Source organism: Danio rerio, chromosome 8 (assembly GCF_049306965.1).
Source record: "Danio rerio strain Tuebingen ecotype United States chromosome 8, GRCz12tu, whole genome shotgun sequence".
In the NCBI taxonomy this organism is placed as follows: Eukaryota; Metazoa; Chordata; class Actinopteri; order Cypriniformes; family Danionidae; genus Danio; species Danio rerio.
This window is the reverse complement of record NC_133183.1, coordinates 38699682-38724043: the sequence shown is the minus strand read 5'-3', so window position 1 is coordinate 38724043 and position 24362 is coordinate 38699682. Positions and strand designations below refer to the sequence as shown.

Below are 24362 nucleotides of genomic sequence, written 5' to 3'. Positions count from 1 at the left end.
CTTTTTTTTTTTTAAACAAAACAGATATGGCAGACACGGCCAAACATTGAAACTTTGGAGGGCATTGAGGGGAAAAAAAAGCACAATATCATCAAGGGGAATAAAAGGTTTGATCAAAGCGTGCGTTTACACACGTTCATTTAAATATGGACAAAACCAACATTGGGTTATTTTTGTTATTAGATTTAAAATGCACGGACCCTATTTGACCCAGTGTTCATATATACATATGTTTTTATGAATGAATATTTTTGCATATAAAAGATAATAAAAGACTGACTAGACAGATTAGATAGTTTAATAGACAGATTGACACGTGTAGTCATTCGTTCCTGTGTATTTGATGACTAGCTTCCAGCAGTATCTGGCTGCAGACTTGCATGCAATCTGAGACACAAAGCACTCAGCGGAGCTAGTGAGGTCACTGTGAGAGGCGGGGTTAGGGGTGCACACTCACTGACAGCCTAGATTTAGCCTGGTTTTAACCAAGCCGTCTATTAGACTTTTAACCCTTATGTATTGTTCATATTGTTCAAGTGGCTGTTTTTGCCCCCAATGACCTCCATTATAACTAAACTTGTTTTAATTGCAAAGCCATGACACCAGATAGTAACTCATTCTTTATTGTTGGTGGTTTCCCTGTTGGGATGAGATAAAATGAGTCATTTTTACTTTTGATGGTCAGTTGGCACCTTTAAACACCCCAAAAAAATGCTTGCTGGGATGGTACCAAGAGGCTGTGCTCACTTCTGGACAGAGGGGGTGTAGACTTGCAGCTAGTGCCGATAAGTGGTGCAGACGCTGAGGCTGTTCTGTATGCGAGTGTTGAGGTTTTGAAACATCAGCTGACAGCGTGTAGGTAGAGAGTAGCAGGTTCTGGGAGTAGATGAGCTTGTCACCGGTGTAGACTTTGACCGACTTGTGAAGTTACTCACAAGACCTCCGCTTATGGGACATTACCATTCAAATGAAACGTTTCCAGCAGAATATGACGCTTCAAAAAACTCCATCGGCACTGGTAACTATGAAAAACACGACTGAGCACTAATAGTGTACTCAACACTTTACACTGACATTTGAAGGATCACCTGACATTAAAGACTGAAGAACGCTGAAAAAAACCCATCAGATTTTAGCCCAGAAGAGTTTCTCTTTTCCTAAATTAAAGCAAAACTTCATGATATTGTGTTTATGAATTCATTCGTGTGTGTGTGTGTGTGTGTGTGTGTGTGTGTGTGTGTATGTGTGTGTTGCACTGCTGGAGTGAAGGTTAACCAGTCCACACAGTTCATGCGGCTATAATCTTTATTATCTTTTATTAATAAACTATGTACAATATTTACACGTCGGCTCCAGGTCTCTTGGATGAAGGTCTCTCAGCGACGTGGTCTCTTCTGGTCGCCGCGCGTCTCTGGTGAAGATGGGGAGCGGGACCGTTTCCCTCCGGCGTCCCGGACCGAAGATGCCGCACCTGCTGAGGACGAGGAGGGCAAAGGCTCGGTCTGGCAGGAGAAGGACGGCCTCTTTCTCTTCTCAGCAGCATAGGCCTCACTGAACAGATCGAGCGCAAACACACACAAGCAGACATCATGTGAGATTTGGACAAACACTAGAACATGCGGCTATGCCAAGTACAGTTTACTCACGCGTCTATGATGGGAATGACGTATCGGCCGCTGCCGTCTATCATGACTCCCTTTCGGTCTGGGTCGTCCACCTCCAACAGGAAGCTGCGGGGAATCCCTGTGCTCTTCCGGATGCGCTTGTGCGGCGCGGAGCGGCTGCCCTGTGAATTGAGGAGTGACAGTCAAACTCTGAGCAAACAATCTGACTGATGAGGACAAGAGCTCAAGTTCACAGCAACCGTGAGCTTGGAAAACCCAGTTACCACATTAGTGGGGCAGTGCCTAATGTGGTGTCCCGGGATCCCAAGCAGCCTCATGGCCTCACTAGTGAACATCAGAACCATGAGAATCAGCTCAGACATCTCTCACAAAGCAAACCTGTCAGTGTCTGAACGCTCACCTGCTGGAGTAGTAGCACAGGCTGGACTGGTACATCACCGCTTTCAGCTTGTCCTCCTCTGACGCCTTTGCCTCAGCCAGATTCTCAGTCTGTTTCACAGGCATTTGCACATTTGAATCTTTTTCACCCTCAACCCTTCAAACAATCTCAAATCTCCCTAAGAAGCTGAGTGCGTGTGCGTATATTGTGTGCTTTACATTGCTATTGTGCTATTCATTTGTTCAATACCTTCAACAACTGCTCCAGTGAGAGGAGTGAAGGATCAGCTCTAGGTGAAGGTTCACGCCAGCGTCCAGCTTGATGTCTGCAAAACAAAGGAGCTTGTGTGACTAAAACACCAGGGACAGACCAGGAGTCTTCATATAACATCTAACAGAGGACGCGTGTGCTCATTTGACAGCACTCACCCAACAAATCTTCTGTTTGAGGACTTCAGTCCCGCCGCAGGGATCCGTCTGATGATGACCGACGTGTTTTTAGGGATGAGAGCATCATCTGTGTATTCTGACAGCAAAATAAAATCAGAATCAGCACATAATTATGGAGCACGGTATACTTTGAGAGCCATTAGCCTTTTAAAACAGCCAAAACATCCCTACATGTCAGCATCAGCACCACCTTACAGCTTCCAGAAGTGTCTGATGTAACGCATCTAATGTTAGCGTAGAACAGTTGAAGTGTCTTTTCCTCAACTCACTTTCATCAGTCTGGGCGTTGCTGATCTTCAGCTGGCAGAACTTCAGCCTCTTGCTCCTCATGATCTGCCGCTTCAGCTCCCCCGCGCTGATGTTGAGGCCTTCAAACTGGAGCGAGTCGTAGGTGAGTCGACTCTGGAACCTGTAGTGAACACAAGACATACTGAACACAAACACAAAGCACAGCGTAATAAAAAGGGTCAAACCTGAGTGATGGGAACAGCAGGCGATCAATCGACGTATCCAACGATCAATAATATCGATAATCTGGAAAAATTGTCACGGAGGACGCAGAGATCAGATGCCAATCGACACAGCGAGATTCAAACAACACCCACAGGACGGTTGTCATGGATGCTGATGATGAACACGTGACGCATGCGCTGTACAACTTCCGGCAATATTATCATTACTAATATTAATTTTATTGATAGTAGTAGTAAAATCATTGCGATAAGTATAATAAAATAAACAGCAGAACAGTTGGCCATCTCTGAATAATACACAGCGACGTTTCCCTGCACGAACGATTCAGGCCTTCGCCAAGAAGACTCGGGTGAGTCGATGATTCAGGGATTGATTCAACTGTCCGTTCATCCTATTGGCTTCTTTGGCTGAATGAATCGTTCAATGCTTTACTCAAATAAAGCGGCCTCTTGCTGCCACCTATTGGGGGTTTGCTTTTTTGTTTTCAAAAGTACTTTGACACTTTTTTAAAGGCACCTTTAAGTTCATTTTTGCACAAAAGCTCGTCTCTGTGCGTTCCAAATGGTTTGAAATTTCCTTAGCACATGGTTTTCTTGATGCGTTTGAAATTTTCAATGTAAATCCACTCGTACTTGCATTTGATCTTTATTATGCCTAGTGCAGTTTTTTCACTGATCCCCACCTTGACCATTTACCTGAATTGAGTGTGTAAGTGTGTGTCGGCGCACTGCTCTATAGCGGTCCTGTAGTCGGATGGCGGTACTGCACCCTGACACACACTTGACGCAATTCACACACTCTGCCTACTGCACATGCGCAATCTCATAAGTGAATCCGACTTTAATCAACTTAATTAAGATCTATCATCAAATTATTCGAATTTTTGGGTAAGTTAGAATGTTTTTCACCATCATAATGTAATAAAATAGGTTATATGACAAATACTTATGTTGCATATTTTGACAGTTATCAGGTATAGTTAATTAAATGTTTTAACGAATTTCCTGGGTGTTTTAATCGATGTTGTTTCAAATTACGTATTAATATAACACTGATAAGACACAAACTACAGTTCGGTATGTAATTTAACTTGTTTACACGAGTAAAAGTTACTCGCGCTAATGTGCTAACGTGCTAACTGCCCGGTGCTACGTGAGTCAGAGGCCGGGGTGGAGTGCATGAGCCGCGGTCAGACAGTCACCAATCACCGGGCGGCTAAATGGATCGACGGAGGATAAAACCATTAAAAGATGCGGAGAAACACATCACCAGCTCCACTGACAAGACCCATTCACTGGAAACCGAATATATAGAAGGTTACTAAGGTATGTTTTCATAGTTCTTGTATCGTACTTTTTAAATGGTTAATTGCTTTAAACATTTAACGTTAATCCTGAAATAACACTATTATATACTATTTATACGTTAATGTAGTAATATAACGTTAGAGGTTATAATTAAAATGTGGGGCTATCTGGTCCTAGAAATGTACTTAATTTATTGTTCTATGACGTGTAGAAACGTTTTATTTTAGATAAATAATTATAATACATAAATGTTCACTGTGTGTGTTTTATTTATTTATTTGCTGTCAACTGGTAGCCTTTTACAATAAGGTTAAATTAGTTAATGCTGGTTAATGCATTTACTAACATGAACAATAAATAATACTTTATTACAGTATTTGTTCATGTTTGTTAACTTTAGTAAATGAAAATAAAGTTGTTCATTACTAGTTGAACACGCACAATGCATTAATTATTGCAATGCATTATTACTGGTACAAGCATGAATGTAGATTTGAATAATGCATTAGTAATTAGTAAATGTTAAACTGATTAATAAATGCTGTACATGCATTGTTCATTACTAGGTCATGTTAGTAAGTACATTAACTAATAAAACCTAATTGTAAAGTGTGACCTGTAAACAATCGAAGTGGAAAAAAAGTTCTTTAAAACTGTCCTAAGAAAGAAGAACAGGTGTTCAATAGTATTAGAACAACATTGAGGAAAGGTTCTGATCCACTTCAAAAGGTTTACTGTATTTATAATTCACACACAGAGAGGATGCTAATGTGAGGTTTTTGTAGTTTTTGAACCCTACACATTTCATTAAATCTTTTAGGTCAGAGTTTGCGTTGTCCACATTTATTAAAGGAAGTTTTGTGGTTGAGTACAAATGATAGAGCTTGTGGAAGCAAAGCATATATGAGATATAATAAAAATACTGTCTTTATGTTTGACTTTATATGGTAAAACAAGAACGTTCGAGGTTACAGAAGTAACCCTTCGTTCCCCGAGGAGGGGAACGGAAGTGCCATGAATGGGAGGATTCGGATCAGAAGCCGCTTATCTGGAGAGTATTGAACGGGCCAATGAATGAAATTAATTGGCAGCGTAAGCTTGCGCAGGTGTGCGACATCTGCAATTATCTCAGCATATAAGCACACCTGAAGCCAGCAGACGCCATCCTTTTAAGCTGAAGAGACTTTCAAACAGCTAAGGGACAGTCATTATGGCGACGGAATATGGCACTTCCGTTCCCCTCCTCGGGGAACGAAGGGTTACTTCTGTAACCTCGAACGTTCCCCTTCGGTTGGGGAACTTCAGTGCCATGAATGGGAGAATATGGAAAGCGCCATAATGACTGCACCTTACCAACACCCCCGATGAGGAGATAGTCAAGCAAGCGTGACACACCCACATCATGGGGGGCGCGGTCCTCCAACGTGTCCCTGGCCCTAATTTATCCTACTTCAACAGAAGTTTTACGGATTAGATATATTTTTTGGGAAGTCGTGAGCATCTAGATAATTCTAGGAAATACGACAGTACGTTGGGAAGCGTGCAATCCCGATAGGGAGGACGCTGCGGAGGCCATCCGTTACCCAAGGGGGGGATAGATGGCAGAATTTACCTATGGACTAGCCCTAAAAAGGGGGAGTACGCATAGCAAAGAGTGGTTAGCGGAGAGGGAAGACACGGGTCCGCCCAGGGGGGGGACTTAACCGTGGCGGAATAAGCATATGGGATCGCCTAGTGGGGATCACGCATAGCAGGCACCTATACCCAAAACGCGGGCTGACCAGCGGGCAGACCTACAACGTAGTGGGCCAGCAAGTGACTCCTCCGCTGAGTCAGTGCTGGGGGCCACGGAGGAATCTGCAGGGCTCACCTGACGGGGAACTTTACTGACAGATAAAAAAGGCGCACGTACCTCCGTGTTAGGGAGAATGGCGCAGTAAGCGTGTTTCAACACCCTACCGAGTTGTCTCCTCAATCACCAAAGGGTTACCTAATACCCTTGAGGAAACCGGCTCCACTCGCAGATTGTAAAACCTTGCAAATGTGTTGGGTGTCGCCCAGCCCGCAGCTCTACAGATGTCTGTTAGAGAGGCGCCGCGTGCACGCGCCCAAGAGGATGCAACGCTCCGAGTGGAGTGTGCACGTACTCCCGGGGGACACGGCTGACCTCGACTCGAATAAGCGAGTGAAATGGCATCCACAATCCAGTGGGATAATCTTTGTTTCGATACGGCACTTCCCTGCTGCCGACCGCCATAACAGACAAAGAGCTGCTCAGATGATCTAAAATTCTGAGTACGGTCCACATAAATGCGCAGAGCGCGAACTGGACAAAGTAAAGAAAGGGCTGGGTCTGCCTCCTCCGGGGGCAGCGCTTGCAGGTTCACTACCTGATCTCTAAAGGGGGTGGTAGGAACCTTGGGCACATAACCGGGGCGGGGTCTCAGGATAACGTGAGAGTAATCCGGCCCGAATTCCAGGCACGAGTCACTGACCGAAAATGCCTCCAGGTACCCGACCCTCTTGATGGAGGCCAACGCAACCAGCAGAGCTGTCTTCAGGGACAGAAATCTTAGAGATACTGATTCGAGTGGCTCAAAGGGATCGGATCGCAGACTCGTGAGAACGAGGGCGAGATCCCAAGAGGGCATGAGAGGGGGGCGAGATGGATTAATTCGCCTAGCACCCCTAAGGAACTGGATGACCAGGTTATGCTTTCCCACGGTGCCGCCAGCTACCGCGCTATGATAAGCGGAGATGGCGGCCACGTAAACCTTGAGAGTGGAGGGCGACAGCCTGCTGTCCAACTTCTCTTGAAGGAAAGAGAGCACAACACTAATCTGGCAATTTCGGGGGTCTTCTCTGTGAGAGACGCACCATTCAGTGAATAGACTCCACTTCAGGGCGTAGGCGCGCCTCGTGGAGGGGGCTCTAGCCTGAGTGATGGTATTAACCACCGCAGTCGGTAGGTTACCTAAGTCTTCCTCGCGTCTAGGGACCACACGTGGAGGTTCCAAAGATCGGGGCGAGGGTGCCAGATGGTGCCCTGTCCCTGAGAGAGTAGGTCCTCTCTCAAAGGGATCCGCCAGGGGAGGGCCGTCGCGAGGAGTGAGAGCTCTGATATCCAGGTCCGGTTGGGCCAAAGGGGCGCAACTAGCAGAACCTGTTCCTCGTCCTCCCTGACCTTGCACAGAAACTGCGCGAGCAGGCTCACTGGGGGAAACGCATACTTGCGCATGCCCCGAGGCCAGCTGTGGGCCAGTGCATCCGTGCCGAGAGAGCCCTCGGTCAGGGAAAAAAACAACTGGCAGTGAGCGTTCTCGGGGGAAGCAAACAGATCGATCTGGGCCTCCCCGAATCGCGCCCATATCAGCTGAACAGACTCGGGGTGGAGTCTCCATTCTCCAGGGCGTAACAGCTGTCGTGAGAGCGCATCGGCTGCACGATTGAGCGTGCCTGGGACGTGAATGGCGCGCAGCGATTTCAGCCGCGGGTGACTCCAGAGGAGCAGACGGCGGGCGAGCTGAGACATGCGGCGAGAGCGCATACCCCCCATGCGGTTGATATACGCCGCCGCCGCCGTACTGTCCGTCCTGACCAGCACGTGTTGCCGCTCCAGCACCGGTAAAAAGCGGTGGAGAGCGAGGAACACTGCCAACAGCTCTAGGCGATTGATATGCCAATGCAGCTGGGCACCCTTCCAGAGGCCCGCAGCCGCATGCCCGCGACACACGGCCCCCCAACCCGTGTTGGAAGCGTCTGTTGAAACAACAACATGGCTGGACGCCTGTCCTAGAGGCACACCGGCCTGTAGGAACGAGGGGTCGTTCCAAGGGCTGAGGGCGCGGCGACACAGCGCAGTAACCGAGACCCGGTGTGTGCCCGCGTGCCATGCGCATCTGGGGACCCGATCGTGAAGCCAGTGCTGAAGTGGTCTCATATGGAGCAACCCGAGCGGCGTGACGGCGGCTGCGGATGCCATATGCCCCAGGAGCCTCTGAAAGAACTTCAGTGGGACCACTAGTTGCTGTCGAGCTCCCTCAGACAGTTCAGCAACAGGCGAGCGCGTTCCTCGGAGAGGTGCGCTACCATGGTGATCGAGTCCAGCTCCATCCCGAGAAAAGAAATCCTCTGCACGGGGGCGAGTTTGCTCTTTTCTCGGTTGACCTGAAGCCCCAGTAGGCGGAGATGCCGAAGCACCTCGTCCCTGTGCATAATCAATTGCTCCCGCGAGTGGGCTAAAATCAGCCAGTCGTCGAGATAACCGAGTATGCGAATGCCCGCGAGCCGAAGGGGCGCTAGGGCACCCTCCGCGAGTTTGGTGAAGACCCGCGGAGACAGAGAGAGCCCGAAGGGGAGGACCTTGTACTGCCACGCTCGACCCTCGAACGCAAACCGCAGAAATTGGCGGTGGCGTGGAAGAATGGAGACATGGAAATACGCGTCCTTCAGGTCTATGGCTGCAAACCAATCCCGAGGACGAACGCATTGGAGAATGCGCCTCTGCGTGAGCATTCTGAACGGCAGCTTGTGCAGACAGCGGTTCAAAACGCGCAGATCTAGGATTGGCCGTGACCCACCGCTCTTTTTGGGTACGATGAAGTATGGGCTGTAAAACCCACTCTCCATCTCGGCTGGAGGAACCGGCTCGATTGCACCCTTCGCCAGGAGGGCAGCAATCTCCTCTCGCAAGACAGGGGCGGACAGGGGGTTGACCCTGGAGAAATACACGCCCGTAAACTTGGGGGGCCGTTTCGCGAACTGAATCGCGTAACCGAGTCTGATTGTGCGTATGAGCCACCGCGAGGGGCTGGCCCGCGCTAACCAGGCAGGCAGAGCCCTCGCTAATGGAGTCATCGCTACAATCGCTGACGTACCAGCGGTGGGGCAGCGCGGAGTGGGTGTGCTGATCCGGGAAGCACGAGGGTCCCGCGGAAAAGCTGGAGGAGAGCGATTCGCTCTGGCTCCGCACCCTGACTCCGGAGAGGGGGCTGGAGGGCTGAGGGAAGGGAGACCGTCCCCCCAGCGCTCGTGAGCCACTGGCGAAGCACGTAGAGTCTGCGAGCCGGAAGGCAGCGCGTCCCGGACTGGCAGAACTCGTGCAGTCACATCCAGGGAAGGGAAAAAGTGCTCTTTTACTGATGTTTTGGTGGCACTGAAAAGTACCGTTGTTATCGGGGCCCCGCCCTCCAGCGGGGAAAGAGCCAGTTTCCTCTTCTCCGGATGGCCTGTCTCAGGGACGCTTCGCGGTCCGTTTACCGGACTTAACGGCGCCCTGGGCAGGAGGGGCTGCCTGCTTTCGAGGTGAACGCCGCGCCCGCTTGGCCGGAGGCGCAGGCGGGGGCGGGGCAGCACTCGTTGGCGGGCGCCCTCGGCGAGGAACAGCGGAGGTGGATGGCTCGGCGGGCGGAGCGGGCTTACGGCCACGCCGATAGATGACATTGCCCATCGCATCCGACTGCTCTTTCACCGCCTTGAATTCCTGGGTGAATTCACCGACGGTGTCGCCGAACAGGCCAGCCTGGGATATGGGCGAGTCAAGAAAGCGAACTTTGTCAACGTCGCGCATATCGGCCAGGTTTAGCCAGAGGTGGCGTTCCTGAACCACAAGTGTGGACATCGTCCTCCCCAGCGCACACGCGGCGGACTTAGTAGTCCGAAGAGCATAGTCGGTCGCGGTGCGCAGCTCATGTAATAAGCTTGGGTTGGACCCGCCCTCGTGCAGCTCGGCCAGCGCCTGCGCTTGGTAGCGCTGGTAGGTGGCCATCGCGTGCAAAGCAGAAGCAGCCTGGCCCGCAGCCTTATAAGCTCTGGCTCCGAGGGAGGCAGACAACCTACAGGCTTTGGACGGGAGGCGGGGCAAACCCCGCCACGTAGAGGCGCCGCGCGGACAAAGATTGACCGCGATAGCGCGCTCCACTGACGGGATCGCCTCATACCCCCTGGCAGCTCCGCCGTCAAGGGCGGTGAGGGCGGAGGCACTCGCAGCACGGGCAGAGAAAGGTGCCCTCCAGGACTGCGTGAGCCTACTGTGCACTTCCGGGAAGAAGGGGACGAGAGGCTTCGAAGGCTTCGCCTTCTGGTCCTCTACGTAGCACCCATCTAGTCGGTCCGGCCGCGGAGCTGGGGGATAAACCATCTCCAACCCCACGGCCGAAGCAGCCCGGGAAAGCACGGCTAACATGTCCGCTTCAGGATCCGATTTGACAGCGCTCACCTGCCCGGAGGGGGCGAGCGGGTCCGGATCTTCGTCGGACAGTGAAAGCCCACCCTCCGATGCCGCGGAGGACATCTGATCTCCGGTGTCAGCGAGTGTGAGAGCTACCATCTGGTTAGACGGATCACTCTCACCACCCGAAGCTTGGGTGGAGCGCCGTGAGGAGCGAGAGGTCCGCGAGCCCGTGGGCGGCGGATTAGCTCCCGCTGAAACCCTCAGATCTGCCCGAGCGCCCGCTGCTTTTTTAGAACAGGAGGCAACTGGGGTGGCTCGCTCTCTTGCGAAAGTTAGCCGCGATCTTAGCTGTGCAACGGTCATGGCATCGCAATGACGACATGAACCGCCCGCGAGCACCGCATTAACATGCTGGACCCCCAAACATGCAATGCAGTGATCGTGTCCATCATCCGGAGACAGGAAACCCCCGCATCCAGAAACGCACAGTCGGAGCGCCATCCTGAAAAGGACGTGCTGCACGACTGTGTTGCTCTTTTAGGAAAGTTGCAACTATACGCACCGCTCTGGAGGACCGGACCCAAAGGACCGCAGGCAAGGGAGTAACCCAGCTCGACCGTCTGCCACCGCGAAGACCCACTCTGGACCGGGAGACACACTCGTTCGCTCTGAAGTGCTGATCAGCAAGAGGAACCCTCATCGACTCACTCAGAAAGGATCTGAAGCGAAAAGGATGGCGTCTGCTGGCTTCAGGTGTGCTTATATGCTGAGATAATTGCAGATGTCGCACACCTGCGCAAGCTTACGCTGCCAATTAATTTCATTCATTGGCCCGTTCAATACTCTCCAGATAAGCGGCTTCTGATCCGAATCCTCCCATTCATGGCACTGAAGTTCCCCAACCGAAGGGGAACAGGTGGTTAAGTGTTTTCCCCATTCAAATGTACATGTATATATTATATTCATTGTGTTTGTATTCATGCCATAGTTTAGCTTTTTATTGCTATGAGAGGGCATAATTAAAATGTTGCTTGCTCTTTTCTCTTAGTTTTGCAGCATTGATGCCGATCATGAGGACGATCTGCACCCTAACTGCACTGTCAGTAAGATCGTTGTTCAGAGAAAACCTCATTTGTGCCTTTTTGCAATCAGGGATATTTTCTTTGGAGAGGAAATAACGTTTGACTATGGCGCATGTGATTGGCCTTGGAGAAAGGTTTGACATTTTGATTACTTAATACATTAATCCTTAATACATTCAGCAAAGCTAAGAGTTTTTTAATGTTAATATAGATTAAGGGTAAATCTGTTCAAAAATAAAGAGTTTGCATCATCCATAAGAGATAATGAAATCAATCTCTTAATATCTTCTTCTTGTCTTAATGGGTAAAAAAGTTTAATTAATTGGGTAATGCTTTACTTTAAAGGGGGGTTCATAAGACTGTCATGAAAGCTTTATAGTCATGACATGACTTATATAACAAAGCTGTTTTTAAATAGCTTTCATTGAAGGATGCCCATATGACTGCAGAAGAAAACTGCTCCGACAACTCTCTGATGAGGTTTGTTTATTAGTATTATTATTATTAGTAGTAGTAGTAGTAGTAGTAGATGTTGTTGCTGTAGTAGTGCATTTAATTGTAATTATTTAACTTAGTGTGTGTCCTAATTTATGAACATATGCAATAGTGTAACATTGTGGGGACCAGAGGCATGTTAGAGAAGCTGTGAAACACACTTAGTCCTCAATACACACACAGTACGGTCTGACATAGTGGGGACCAGGAGCCCTGAGTACTACTGTCTAATTATTATTTTGTGTTTTTTATATTGACGAGAAGAAGAGAACTGCTCTGCTCCAGTAGGAGACCCACAACCCTCTGATGAGGTGTGTTTAAATTTAATAATAATAATAATTATTATTAGTAGTAGTAGAAGTAGAAGTGTGTGTCCTAATTGGTGAACGTATGCACTAGTGTAACATTGTGGGGACCAGAGGCATGTTAGAGAAACTGTGAAACACACTTAGTCCTGAATACACACTCAGTACGGTCTGACATAGTGGGGACCGGAACCCTTGAGTACTACTGTCTAACTAATATAAATTTTTTTATTTTCAGCTTATATTGAAGGATGACCATATGACAGAGGAAGAGAACTGCTCTGCTCCAGTACGTGACCCACAACTCTGATAAGGTGTGTTTAATGTTGTTGTTATTTTTATTAGTAGTAGTAGTAGTAGTAGTAGTAGTAGTAGTTGTTGTTGTAGTAGTAGTGCATTTAATTGTAATTATTTTCTTAATCAAAATCTAGAAATGAAATAGAGTGTGTGTCCTAATTGGTGAACCCATGCACTAGTGTAAAATTGTGGGGACCAGAGGCATGTTAGAGAAGCTGTGAAACACACTTAGTCCTGAATACACACAGTAAGGTCTGACATAGTGGGGACCGGGACCCTTGAGTACTGCTGTCTAACTAATATATTTTTTTTTATTTTTTTTATTCAGCTTTGCTGAAGTATGACCGTATGACAGAAGGAGAGAACTGCTCTGCTCCAGTACGTGACCCACAACTCTCTGATGAGGTGTGTTTAATGTTGTTGTTATTATTTTTATTAGTAGTAGTAGTTGTAGTAGTTGTTGATGTAGTAGTAGTAGTGCATTTAATTGTAATTATTTAACTTAATCAAAATATAGAAATGAAACAGAGTGTGTGTCCTAATGTATGAATGTATGCACTAGTGTAACATTGTGGGGACCAGAGGCATGTACCAGAGGCATGTTAGAGAAACTGTGAAACACACTTAGTCCTGAATACACACAGTAAGGTCTGACGTAGTGGGGACCGGGACCCTTGAGTACTACTGTCTAACTAATATATATATATATTTTTTTTTATTATTCAGCTTTTATTGAAGGATGGAAGGATGACCATATGACAGAGGAAGAGAACTGCTCTGCTCCAGTAGGAGACCCACAACTCTGATGAGGTGTGTGTATAATAATAATAATAACAATTATTATTATTATTATATTATTATTATTAATATTATTAGTTGTAGTAGTAATAGTAGTTGTTGTTGTAGTAGTGGTGTATTTAATTGTAATTATTTAACTTAATCAAAATATAGAAATGAAACAGAGTGTGTGTCCTAATTGGTGAACATATGCACTGACATTGTGGGGACCAGAGGCATGTTAGAGAAGCTGTGAAACACACTTAGTCCTCAATACACACACAGTACGGTCTGACATAGTGGGGACCACGACCCTTGAGTACTGCTGTCTAACTAATATATATTTTTTATATTCAGCTTTTATTGAAGGATGACCATATGACAGAGGAAGAGAACTGCTCTGCTCCAGCACGTAACTCACAACTCTGTTATTGCATATCAGATTCAACGAACCGTTTACTACGGATTTCATGTAATTTTGATAACTGTGCATTAATCAGATGTCATCAAGCTGCTGTGCCGTCAGCCAATCGTTGTATTGCTGATAATGATTTTGAGGATCGATAGATCTGTCACAACACACAGTCACAACACCTCTCAGATCAGTTTAATCTGATTCGCAAACTTTTTTGAAGAACCAAATTAGCCTAAGATGAGTTATCAAGATTAAAAGATCCAGGATCTGTAATATATTCTTAGATTATTTAAGCGAGGTCCGAAGAACAGACCCCTGGACCCTTGAGTACTACTGTCTAAATTATATTTTTCAAAATAAAAATTATAAATTATATATAAAAATATATAAAATATTTTTTATAAAATATTTATAAAATTATATATAAAATATATATTTTTAATTATATACAGTTGAAGTCAGAATTATTAGCCCCCTTGTTTATTTCTTGTGCTAAATTTCTGTTTAATGGAAAGCAGATTTTTTAAACACATTTCTAATCATAACAGTGTTAATAACTCATCTCTAATAACTGATTTATTTTCTCTTTGCCATGATGACAGTAAAAATTATTTGACTAGATATTTTTCAAGACACTTCTATACAGCTTAAAGTGACATTTAAAGGCTTCACTAAGTTAATTAGGGTAACTAGGCAAGTTATTGGAGGGATAATAATATTGACCTTAAAATGGTTCATAAAAAATTAAAACTGCTTTTATTCTAGCTGAAATAAAACAAATAAGACTTTCTCCAGAAGAAAAAAATATTATCAGAAATACTATGAAAAAATTCCCTGCTCTGTTACACATCATTTGGGAAATATTTGTAAAAAAGTTTTAAAAAGGTGGGCTGACTTCAACTGTATATACTTTCATATATATATATATCATTTCATATAACCATCATTATACAATAACTTGACTAATTACCCTAACCTGTCTAGTTAACCTAATTACCCTAGTGAAGCCTTTAAATTTCACTTTAAGCTGTATAGAAGTGTCTTAAAGAATATCTAGTCTAATATTATTTACTGTCGTCATGGCAAAGAGAAAATAAGTCCATTATTAGAAATGATTATTAGAAATAGTTATTAAAACTATTATGTTTAGAAATGTGTTGAAAAAAATCTTCTCTCCGTTAAACAGAAATTGGGGAAATAATAAACAAGCTGTCTAATAATTCAGGGGGGCTAATAATTCTGACTTCAACTGTATATAAAGAGTTTCATTGCAGAACGAGATATATCCATTTAAAAAAATGTTGGTAATTTTGACATTATTTTTCAGGACATCAACAGTCAAGTTCATTCACAATTTTTGTACATTAAACTATAACTTGAGCTCAGTGAAGGCCAGGAACACAATATTTTCAAATCCAGGATATTTTTTATTTAATTTTATGTCTATAATTAAGTAAAAAAAGACATGCCAAAATGCTACATATTAATCCAACCCACATTGTCAAACATGGAATAATATATGCAAAGATTGATTAATAATAATAAGATTCTAAGTTAGATTTGGCCAGAATGTACACAACATAACATAACATAACTTTTTTTTTTTTTTTTTTGCAAAACGCTACATCCACCTTAGGCTATATTATACTACATTAATACCATTACCAAAAGCTAGTGAATCAATGTTTTGTTTGATAAGTAAGATTAAGTTAGTTAGATAAATGACCTTTAGCTTGGTACAGAAAGAGTGGGGGGCGGCTCCTTCCACACCGCTGCAGAAAACCAAACCTGTATGATTAGAGCGGGCGGAGCTGAGTCCGTGACACAAACTTGCCTCGCTATGTCATATTTAATGAATTATTTCACTGTAATAATAATAATAGCTTATTTATTTGGTTGTGAAAAAGCTAAACCGTTTTCTCCATAACAACATGTGCCCTTTAAGTTCCTTTGTAATAAATCAACAACAACAAGAATTAATTTTAAATAATAGGTGCAACCACATAAATAAATCTTCAGATAGGCTACTCAGCTACATTTAAGAAATTATTTAAAAAATAAACTTATAAAGAACACTTGCAGACAGGTATCTTGTGATGGGGAGTAGGAAAAAAGGCGCTCCTAGGCCTTCTCTTGACATCAGCGGAGACTCGTTCCCTGCTGCATTTGTGTATTGTTGACGCAGAAGTATCTTATTCTGGTCCACTTTTGTGGCCTTTTTATAATTTTTTGTGAAGTTGAAGACTTCATCTTCTATCGCTAAATCAATGAGCAAACTCTGAGCACTTCACCGGCGATGACTCTCTTCCCAGGGGATGCTGAGCTCGCGCCGCATCCTGAACGCTCTCTAACTGTTATATCGCACTTTGTAAAGAAACTGGTCTGACGGATATTGCGTTTTGTGAAAAAAAATACGTTTTGTACTTGGCCTAAAATGTGCATTCTTAAATGTTATTAATGGCAGCAATTGACACATAGATTAAGGTACATCTGAACAGTGATTTCCAATAATAAAATCCAAATGTCAAAAAATGCCGTTTATCGCATTTTGCAACCGAACTCTTCATATGTATGTGTGTGTTATGACTGTATGACTGCAGAAGAGAACTGCTCTGTTCCCACAACTCAGTTTTTCTGGGACTTGAAAACAGACGCTCAGCAGATTTTAAAGGGGGGAATCTTGATCAAATCGTGGGTTTACACACAAACATGTAATACAGTGCCAGATTTTCTGGATGTTATATACACATTTGTATTTGCAAACATATACCATATTGTTTTAAATGATGTATTTTTGTGTGGGTTTTTACATTCAGAGAAAGTTACAGTGGATCGTGATTTTGGAGGAGGTGAAGTCCAATCTAAAAGGTAAAAATATTATTTATTTTTCTAATCAGATTTTTTCTTTTTTCAGAATGTTTATTTTTATCATGATATGTATGTGCTATGTTTGAAAACTATTTTTAAGCTACCATCACACGCTTTTACCCATTAAAAAGAACAACACAAAATCAAATAAATATTTTGGTAAGCTTTATGCAGAGAAGTCAACTCTCAGACTTGATTTTTACTTTCAGAGTCCCCTCAAGTATCATCACCATGGTACAGTGTCTGTGAAGATAGTGATGCAGACCCAGCATTCACAAAAAAGAGAGGTATGATCATTAAAGTTAATTTGTGACTGACTTGTTTTATTGTACAAGTCCAAATGCACAAGCTCATTTACATAACATGTAGGGTAAAACAGGACAGAAGCACATTACTTCCATGATGATTTCAGTACAGTTGCACTTGATGTCTCATTTCATGTTAGTTAAACAATATTGCTAAATACTTTGGAAAAATATACTAATTGCATATCTGGTTACACTTTATTTTGATAATTTACTTTACTACTACTACTAACTACAAGTAACTGCAACTACTTGTCAACTAACAGTATTAGACTGTCTGTTAGAATCAACACTGCTAATGCTCTACTAAATTTATATAAGAATTAGTCATATTGTACTAATTTTGAGCGTAACCTAACAGTCTGCTGTACTATTTACTGAGACCAATGAGAGTTGGTTTTATTGAGGTAACCTTAACTGTCAGCTAATACTCTACACTCTAAAATTAATAAAAATAAGTAAGAATAATTAAATTAGCAGTTTTTCATAATTTGTTTTTATGAAATCTGTTTGTTTCTGCTTTTGAATTGCATTATGGGATCTTGATCTTTCTTCCAACAACTTTTAATCTTAAAAAGTAAAAAAAAGTGACTTTTTGTTTGGGTTGTTGTTGTATATTATGCTACAGAAACCTTGTAATAAACTGCCGGTACATTTTCTGTTATTCTAAAGACTTATTTATCTCTATATATTATTTCTTATACATTATATTATTTCAAACTACTAAAATGTCAGTAAAAGTCACTTTGTTAAACTGTAGAGTTGAATTTTCAACATCAAAAGTGCACAGAGCAGAGATCAACATCCCATAATGCAATTCACCACCACAAAAAAACAAACAAAAAAAAAAAACACTTGTAAATCACAAAATACAGGAACTGGTAATGAACAGATATCTGTTACAGTGTAGTGTTTTGAGCTAAACTTGAGCTAACAGTCTGCTAATACTCTACTGATAATCAGATGAGCGTTAGTCTTATTGAAATACTCTAATACATAATACTTTACGGTGAGATAATTAACGTAGTTGCAGAGTTACGCATAGTTAGAAGAATGTCTAAACTGGACTATGGAATAAAGTGTAACCCCATTAACCAGTTTTGGAGTTATTAGGAAGTATTTTTAAATCCATCTCCATCTTAAGTATTTTTAATAATAGGCAAGACATATTTTTCTAGCATTTTCTATCACAATATTAAACTAACATAACAGCACATGTTGTAAAAATGACTGAACATTTATGCAACTAAAACCACTTTTTTATATTTTAACCACCCATAGGTCCCATAAAGAGAAGATCCTGGAGCAAACAGGAAGTACATGCTGTGGTGAAAGCTGAACCATTGGCTCTAAAAACCAGAGATTGGTCAGCTTTGGATTTTTATATTAAAAACTGAATCTCGGCTCTTTAGATAAAAAATCTGAATAACACTTTTATAGTAAGTATACACTATACATCATTAGTTTAGCACTAACTCTACATTAATAGACTTTAGGAAGCAGTTTATAAATACAGCTTCAAACGCTGTATTCTTGACTTGACTTAATTGTATTTTCATGCTTTGTTACTGATTCATTTTTCATTACTATATTATGTATTGCATTATTTACAAACTATTTGTATATAAGAGTAGTTGGTGGTTTTTAAGATAATTCAGAATGAGTTATTAAATGATTAATAAACTATTCAAATGAGCATTTATACATGTTATATTCAGGCATATAGTAATTGTAACCATGTGTGTTAGTAAATGCTATAATAACACAACTTCATGCAGTTTTGTGACCTAAGGACTGTTTATAGTTGATAAATCCCTTATAAATGTCAATTTAAGGCTCAGTATCTAATGAACAATAAATCTTTGCAATCTTATTTAAAAAATTCTGTAAAGTTTAAACATTGCAAAATAAAAATACAACATCATTTCAAAACAACAATTAACAATATGACAAGATTCATTTCAGTGTTTCTGTGATGTTTGCACTGTACAGTAATTTTATATTTTGATAAGATTGCAAAGATTTATTTTTCATTAGATAGTTTCATTTGTGTATCTTGAAATTAATGGAAAAAAAAATATATATATATATCTTCTTTGGCCTTAGTCCCGTATGATTGCGGGGTCGGCTCTTTTTGGAACAAGGCCTTCAGTTTTAGACTTGTCCATATGATAACGACTTTTTTACACCTTCCGGCCAGCCTGTCATATGGGCCTGTCACACTCATACACTAAGGGACAATTTAGCCTTCCCAATTCACCTGTAGCATGTCTTTGGACTGTGCCTTTGCACCCGGAGGAAACCCACACGAATGCAGGGAGAACATGCAAACTTCTCACAGAAATGCCAACTGAACCGAGGTTCAAACCAGTGACCCAGCGACCTTCTTGCTGTGAGGCGACAGCACTACCTACCGCGCCACTGCTTCACCATATATATATATATATGTATATATATATATAAAGCTATAAATCACTCCCCCTTTTAATTTATTTCTTTTTTTCTGTGTAGAATATAGCTGAGATTTTAATTGTCATTTATAAGGGATTTATAAAGCATCAATAGTCCTCACTTTAGATTAGCTCACAAAACTGCATGAAGTTGAGTTAATAAAGCATTTATTATTAGACAGAGTAACCATTACTATATGCCTGATTAATAAGATATATAAATGTTGGGTAACACTATAATAACTGCACACAATGAATTATTTATGAAACATTAGCAAATAGTTAGTTGAACGTTTGTTAAGCATTAACGCTACATTAATAGACATTAGTAAGCAGTTTATAAATTATATTTATAAATATAAATTACAAATATTATTGACTTATAAGCACAATTATAATGTGCTTAATGATTGTTTTCATACTTGGTAAATAATGCAATACTTAATTTAGTAATGAAAAATACATCATTAACAAACCAGATATTTAAAAGTAGTAGGTGTTTTTTTTTTTAGATAATTCAGAATGTGCAAGTAAATGATTAATAAACTATTCAAAATAACATTGATAATTCTTATTATTCAGGCATATAATAAGTTGTTTAGTATGTTAATAAATGCTTTATGAACTCAACTTCATGCAGTTTTGTGATCTAATCTAAAGCGAGGGCTATTCATGCTTTATAAATCCATTATAAATGACAATATAAGGCTCAGTTACATTATATACAGGGAAAAAATGACTATTAATTTCTACTTATTACAAGATGCTCAAATGAAACTGTATCAAATGAAAAGTAAATCATTGCAATTTTGTCTAAATATAAAATTGCTTTACACGTAATGTATTGTTAAATTATTATATTGTTGTTTTATCAAATGATGTTGTATTTCGACACTCCTGTTATTCAGCAATGTTTAAAATTTACAGTAATTGTATTTGTTTAGGTATGATTGCAAATACTTATTGTTTATTTGATACACAGTAGGTAGTGCTGTCACCTCACAGCAAGAAGGTCGCTGGTTCGAGCCCTGGCTGGGTCAGTTGGCATTTCTGTGTAAAGTTTGCATGTTCTCCCTGTGTTGGTGTGGGTTTCCTCCAGGTGCTCCTACATGCGGTACAGGTGAATTGGGTAGCCTAAAATGGTCCGTAGTAAATGAGTGTGTATGTGTATGGATGTGTCCCAGGGATGGGTTGCAGCTGGAAGGGCATCCGCTGCATAAAAACGTGCTGGATAAGTTGGTGGTTCAATCCGCTGTTGCGACACCGAATTAATAAAGAGAGAAAACCAAAATGAAAATAAATGAATAAATGAATGATTCTGAGCCTTTAATTGTCATTTATAAGGGATTTATAAAGCATCAATATTCCTCACTTTAGATTAGATCTCAAAACTACATGAAGTTGAGTTAATAAAGCATTATTTAACATGCAGAAAAACGTATTATATACAGGGCTCCAAACCGGTTCAAGGAACGGAAACGAAAAACAGAATCAAATGACATTTTTCAGGAACAGAAACGAAAACCGAAAAAAAAAGATCAACTTTAATCGTTCTGAACAGAAATGTTTACAGTTAAACGGTTAATAATGTTATTTTATCGTTCTCTTTATTATATTATTTTTGGGAGACAAAAAGCATTAATTTAAAGCATGTGAACAAATGCGACGGTGACGCTCGTTTTTATATAAACTATAAATGTCTGGCCGTGATGCGTATTTAGGCCTATGCCAGTCTATAAAAGATAATGTAGCTTAAAACACTTTAAAATTTTAGAGAACGTAATACAGTTTGCACAACCAATGTTTGGTCTTAATAACCTGCCCATAATTAAACGTCATGTAGCCTACTTTTTGATTACTTGACCAGCGGATTAATGGCAGCACCAGCGGATAAACGAGATCTGAGCATAATAGGTATGACCAATATGTGCATAACCAATATGCAAAGTCAAGAGAGTGCACGACTCCATAGGGTAACGTAGCCTAAACTGCGCACACTTGATTATGTAATGTGTGAAATCGTGGACGCATCTCAAAGAGCAAAGCATAACTTATTAAATGCCCATGCTTAATCGGTCATCGATAAGGTCTATCGGTTTTAAAGGGTTACCGACAATAAATCAATCGAGTAATCGTTAGCATCCCTAGTTTAATCAATGAATGTGTTAAATTTTATATTTATATTAAAGATGAATAAGGCAAGAATATGATAATGATACTTTTTAGATTTTTACACCTACAAAAATATCTTGTGGTGGTGCACTTGTTTAATAAAAATCTTTGTAAATAGGTTATCTGTAAAAAACGCAATCAGAGCCAATGACATGTAGAAGTAGTGTTGCCTAAACGGCTATTAAATTTCTAATAAAATTAAAACCAAAGTATAAATCATTGCATTTTTCGTTTGATAAAAATATACAGAAACGAAATAAAATCATAAGGATGCTAGTTTGTAATTTATGTTAATAATAAATAAATGACATGCTTAGACTATAAGCTTAACGGCTATACGCTGCCAATAGGCCACTAATAAATATTATTTTACTTTGTACTGGATTATAATGTATATTTTACTATAAAAACTAAATATAGCATGTCTTACTGTCATTTAAAACAAGTAATTCAAAATACACATCAGAACTGTAGACCTGCAGTGTGTAAACTGTATACAGGGGGTGTTGGTCAATCAATAGCCTACAGCACATAATTGAACTAATTATGATGCTAACTGTAATTTAGCTCTTAATATAGGCCTACGATATATTTTCTGGTGTTTAATTTTGCATGAGCAAATAGCAGTATAGCCTAAAGTAAATTTTTTAAAAAGATTTTACTAATATTAATAATAATGGATATAATAAATTTAAATAATAATTGCACTGTGCAGTGTTACTAAATATTTGTATTAGGCTACATGACTGAAAAACTATTTCATAACAATTTTCATAATTTTTACTGCTATTTCATATTATACAACATCTAAATGTAGGGCCGGGCCTGCGCTCGATACCAAGGAGTGGGGCTGTGTGTAGAGTGAACCGATTGGATTTTCTTTTTTTTTTTCTTTTTTTTTTAGCCCTGATTATATGCCTGAATAGTAAATGTATAAATGTTCATTTATATAGTTTTTTAATCATTTATTTACTCATTCTTAATGATCTTAAAAAACACCAATTATTCTTAGACAGTTTGTAAATAATGCAATACTTCATTTAGTTATGAAAAATGAATTATAAACAAAGTATGAAAACACAAAAATTGAGCACATTACACATGCTTATAAGTCAACAATAGAGCATCTAGCTGTGTTTATAAACAGCTTACTATTAATGTAGAGTTAATGCTTAACAAATGATGTCTATTTGGAGTTTTGGTGGCTTGGTTATATGATGAAGGTCTCTTTGCATTTGTGGGGTTCAGTTCTTTATTAATATATTTTAAAATATTTTTAATGTTTTTTTTTTCAAATAGTTAAAATACGACAGAAACAGAAATAGAACATACTGGTGGGTTTTAAGAGTTTACCCAAAAATGTACATTATATTATTAATTACTTGCCCTCATCTCACTCTAATCCCCTGAGACCTTCATTCTTCTTCAGACTCAAAGGAAGATAACTTAGATGAAGTGCAAGAACTCCTCATCCTCCATAGACAGCAAGGGATTGAAACAATTTGAAGGAGAGGAATTAATAAAAGAATCTTCATTTTGAGGTGAACTAACCGTTTAATATTATTTGCTATTGCACTTAACTAAATGTGCACGCAGACATGGAAGAGTTATGTGGAAGCTTGTTATACCCAATGAGAACTGCTTTTAGACAAGCAAGAGAGTTTCATGGATTTTGTGTTTACTGCTTTTTTTTGTGTTTAAAGGTTTTGTGGAAATTATTTATAATAAATATAACATTTATTAAATCTATTCTGGACCATTTCCTGTTTGGATCTTGAGGTTCCTTCTGTATTCAAATTACATTTTTTATAAACTGACCTGCTCTTCAAATGAAAATTCTAAAGCAGTTTACTGTCAAATTACTTGATTGAGGTTTAAAATTTAATATTAGTAAGGGTGCTGATCTGATCCCCACGTTGCCTAAAAACCGGTAATGTGTGTGTAGAACTGGTCCTTACTTTGACTAAAAAACGGTAATGTGTTTGTAGATCTGGGGCCTCATGTATCAACGCTGCGTACGCACAAAAACTTTGCGTACGCCAGGTTTCACGCTCAGAATCGCTCACGTTTGGATTTACTAACGATGAACTGAACGTGGGAATGTGCGCAGCTTCACGGCAGCTTTCTGGCAGGCGTACGCACATTTTTTGTGCGTGTCTGTTTTATTTCCATTGGCGACTCCTAGAGGCAGTTGTGTTAAATTCCTCTCTACAAAGTGTCTGAGCCTTGCAATGGCAGCTGTATGAGACGGGTTCATATAGTAGGTATGTAACATTTCCATACCATACAGTTGACCAGCTAAACATTAAAGCGCAAATTGCAGCAGTCGCAATGTAATCTATTTACTAATCTAATCTATCAATTATTTATTATTATATGTACTGTATTATTCCACTTGTTATTCAAAATAGCAAGTTTATTTATATATTTATATCCGGCGCGTACTGTTTTAGACAATAATAATTAGTGACTGGGAACAGAAGATGAGAACAAATAAACGTTAGAAATAGGTGTTTGTAATGGCAGCATCAGAAGTAGTTCTTCAAAATGTGTATTTGCTAATAATAGCACGCGCTAGGCCTGTATCTGGCTCGGAAGCGCCGGTGTCGATTTAACCCAGAACCGGGTAGAGCTCACTCCTCCGCGGTAAACAATTCGCCGTCTGATTCCATGAGATGTAACGTTATGATAGATGCACTATGTAACTGTGATTTTTTTTCTACACATACTTTTATGTGAGAAGCAATGACCATTCGAATATGGTATAAATAACATGGTAACAAGGTATAT

General features: G+C 41.0%; 2 protein-coding genes and 1 long non-coding RNA gene across 6 annotated transcripts in view; 1 reads left to right on the top strand and 2 right to left on the bottom strand.

The window, feature by feature from the left end:
- LOC141375737 (E3 ubiquitin-protein ligase RBBP6-like) overlaps positions 1 to 24362 on the bottom strand; it is a 307115-nt gene that overhangs the window by 180508 nt on the left and 102245 nt on the right. The gene's annotated exons all lie outside the window — the stretch shown is intronic.
- On the bottom strand, positions 1290 to 4436 carry LOC141375726 (E3 ubiquitin-protein ligase RBBP6-like). Of its 3 annotated transcripts, none has more exons than XM_073910645.1 (7): positions 2723 to 4351; positions 2433 to 2529; positions 2254 to 2329; positions 2026 to 2114; positions 1889 to 1949; positions 1647 to 1786; positions 1290 to 1551 (listed from the first exon to the last, which is right to left on the bottom strand). In XM_073910645.1, the coding sequence occupies exons 1-7, from the start codon at positions 2880 to 2882 to the stop codon at positions 1377 to 1379; spliced, it is 798 nt and encodes a 265-aa protein (XP_073766746.1). In that variant the 5' UTR covers positions 2883 to 4351; the 3' UTR covers positions 1290 to 1376. The 3 variants fall into 3 exon arrangements, with proteins under 3 accessions (XP_073766746.1, XP_073766748.1, XP_073766747.1); XM_073910647.1 differs by having other exon boundaries at positions 2625 to 3063; XM_073910646.1 differs by lacking the exon at positions 1889 to 1949 and having other exon boundaries at positions 2723 to 4436.
- Positions 3702 to 23319, top strand: LOC141375762 (uncharacterized). Of its 2 annotated transcripts, XR_012384493.1 has the most exons (13): positions 3702 to 3814; positions 4089 to 4252; positions 11455 to 11622; positions 11907 to 11968; positions 12248 to 12294; positions 12527 to 12602; positions 12914 to 12990; positions 13312 to 13395; positions 16594 to 16645; positions 16855 to 16932; positions 18232 to 18316; positions 22872 to 22906; positions 23002 to 23319. It is a non-coding gene; the product is annotated as an uncharacterized lncRNA (long non-coding RNA). The 2 variants fall into 2 exon arrangements; XR_012384492.1 differs by lacking the exons at positions 22872 to 22906; positions 23002 to 23319 and having other exon boundaries at positions 18232 to 19019.

Bases quoted from the DNA above. Each gene is read 5' to 3' on its own strand.
- LOC141375726 (XM_073910645.1), bottom strand. From the start codon at position 2,882: ATGTCTTGTGTTCACTACAGGTTCCAGAGTCGACTCACCTACGACTCG. The intron at 1,950-2,025 runs GTGAGCGTTCAG...GATGTTCACTAG, and splicing joins CTGTGCTACTACTCCAGCAG to TGAGGCCATGAGGCTGCTTG. The intron at 1,787-1,888 runs GTAACTGGGTTT...CTCAATTCACAG, and splicing joins GGCACTGCCCCACTAATGTG to GGCAGCCGCTCCGCGCCGCA.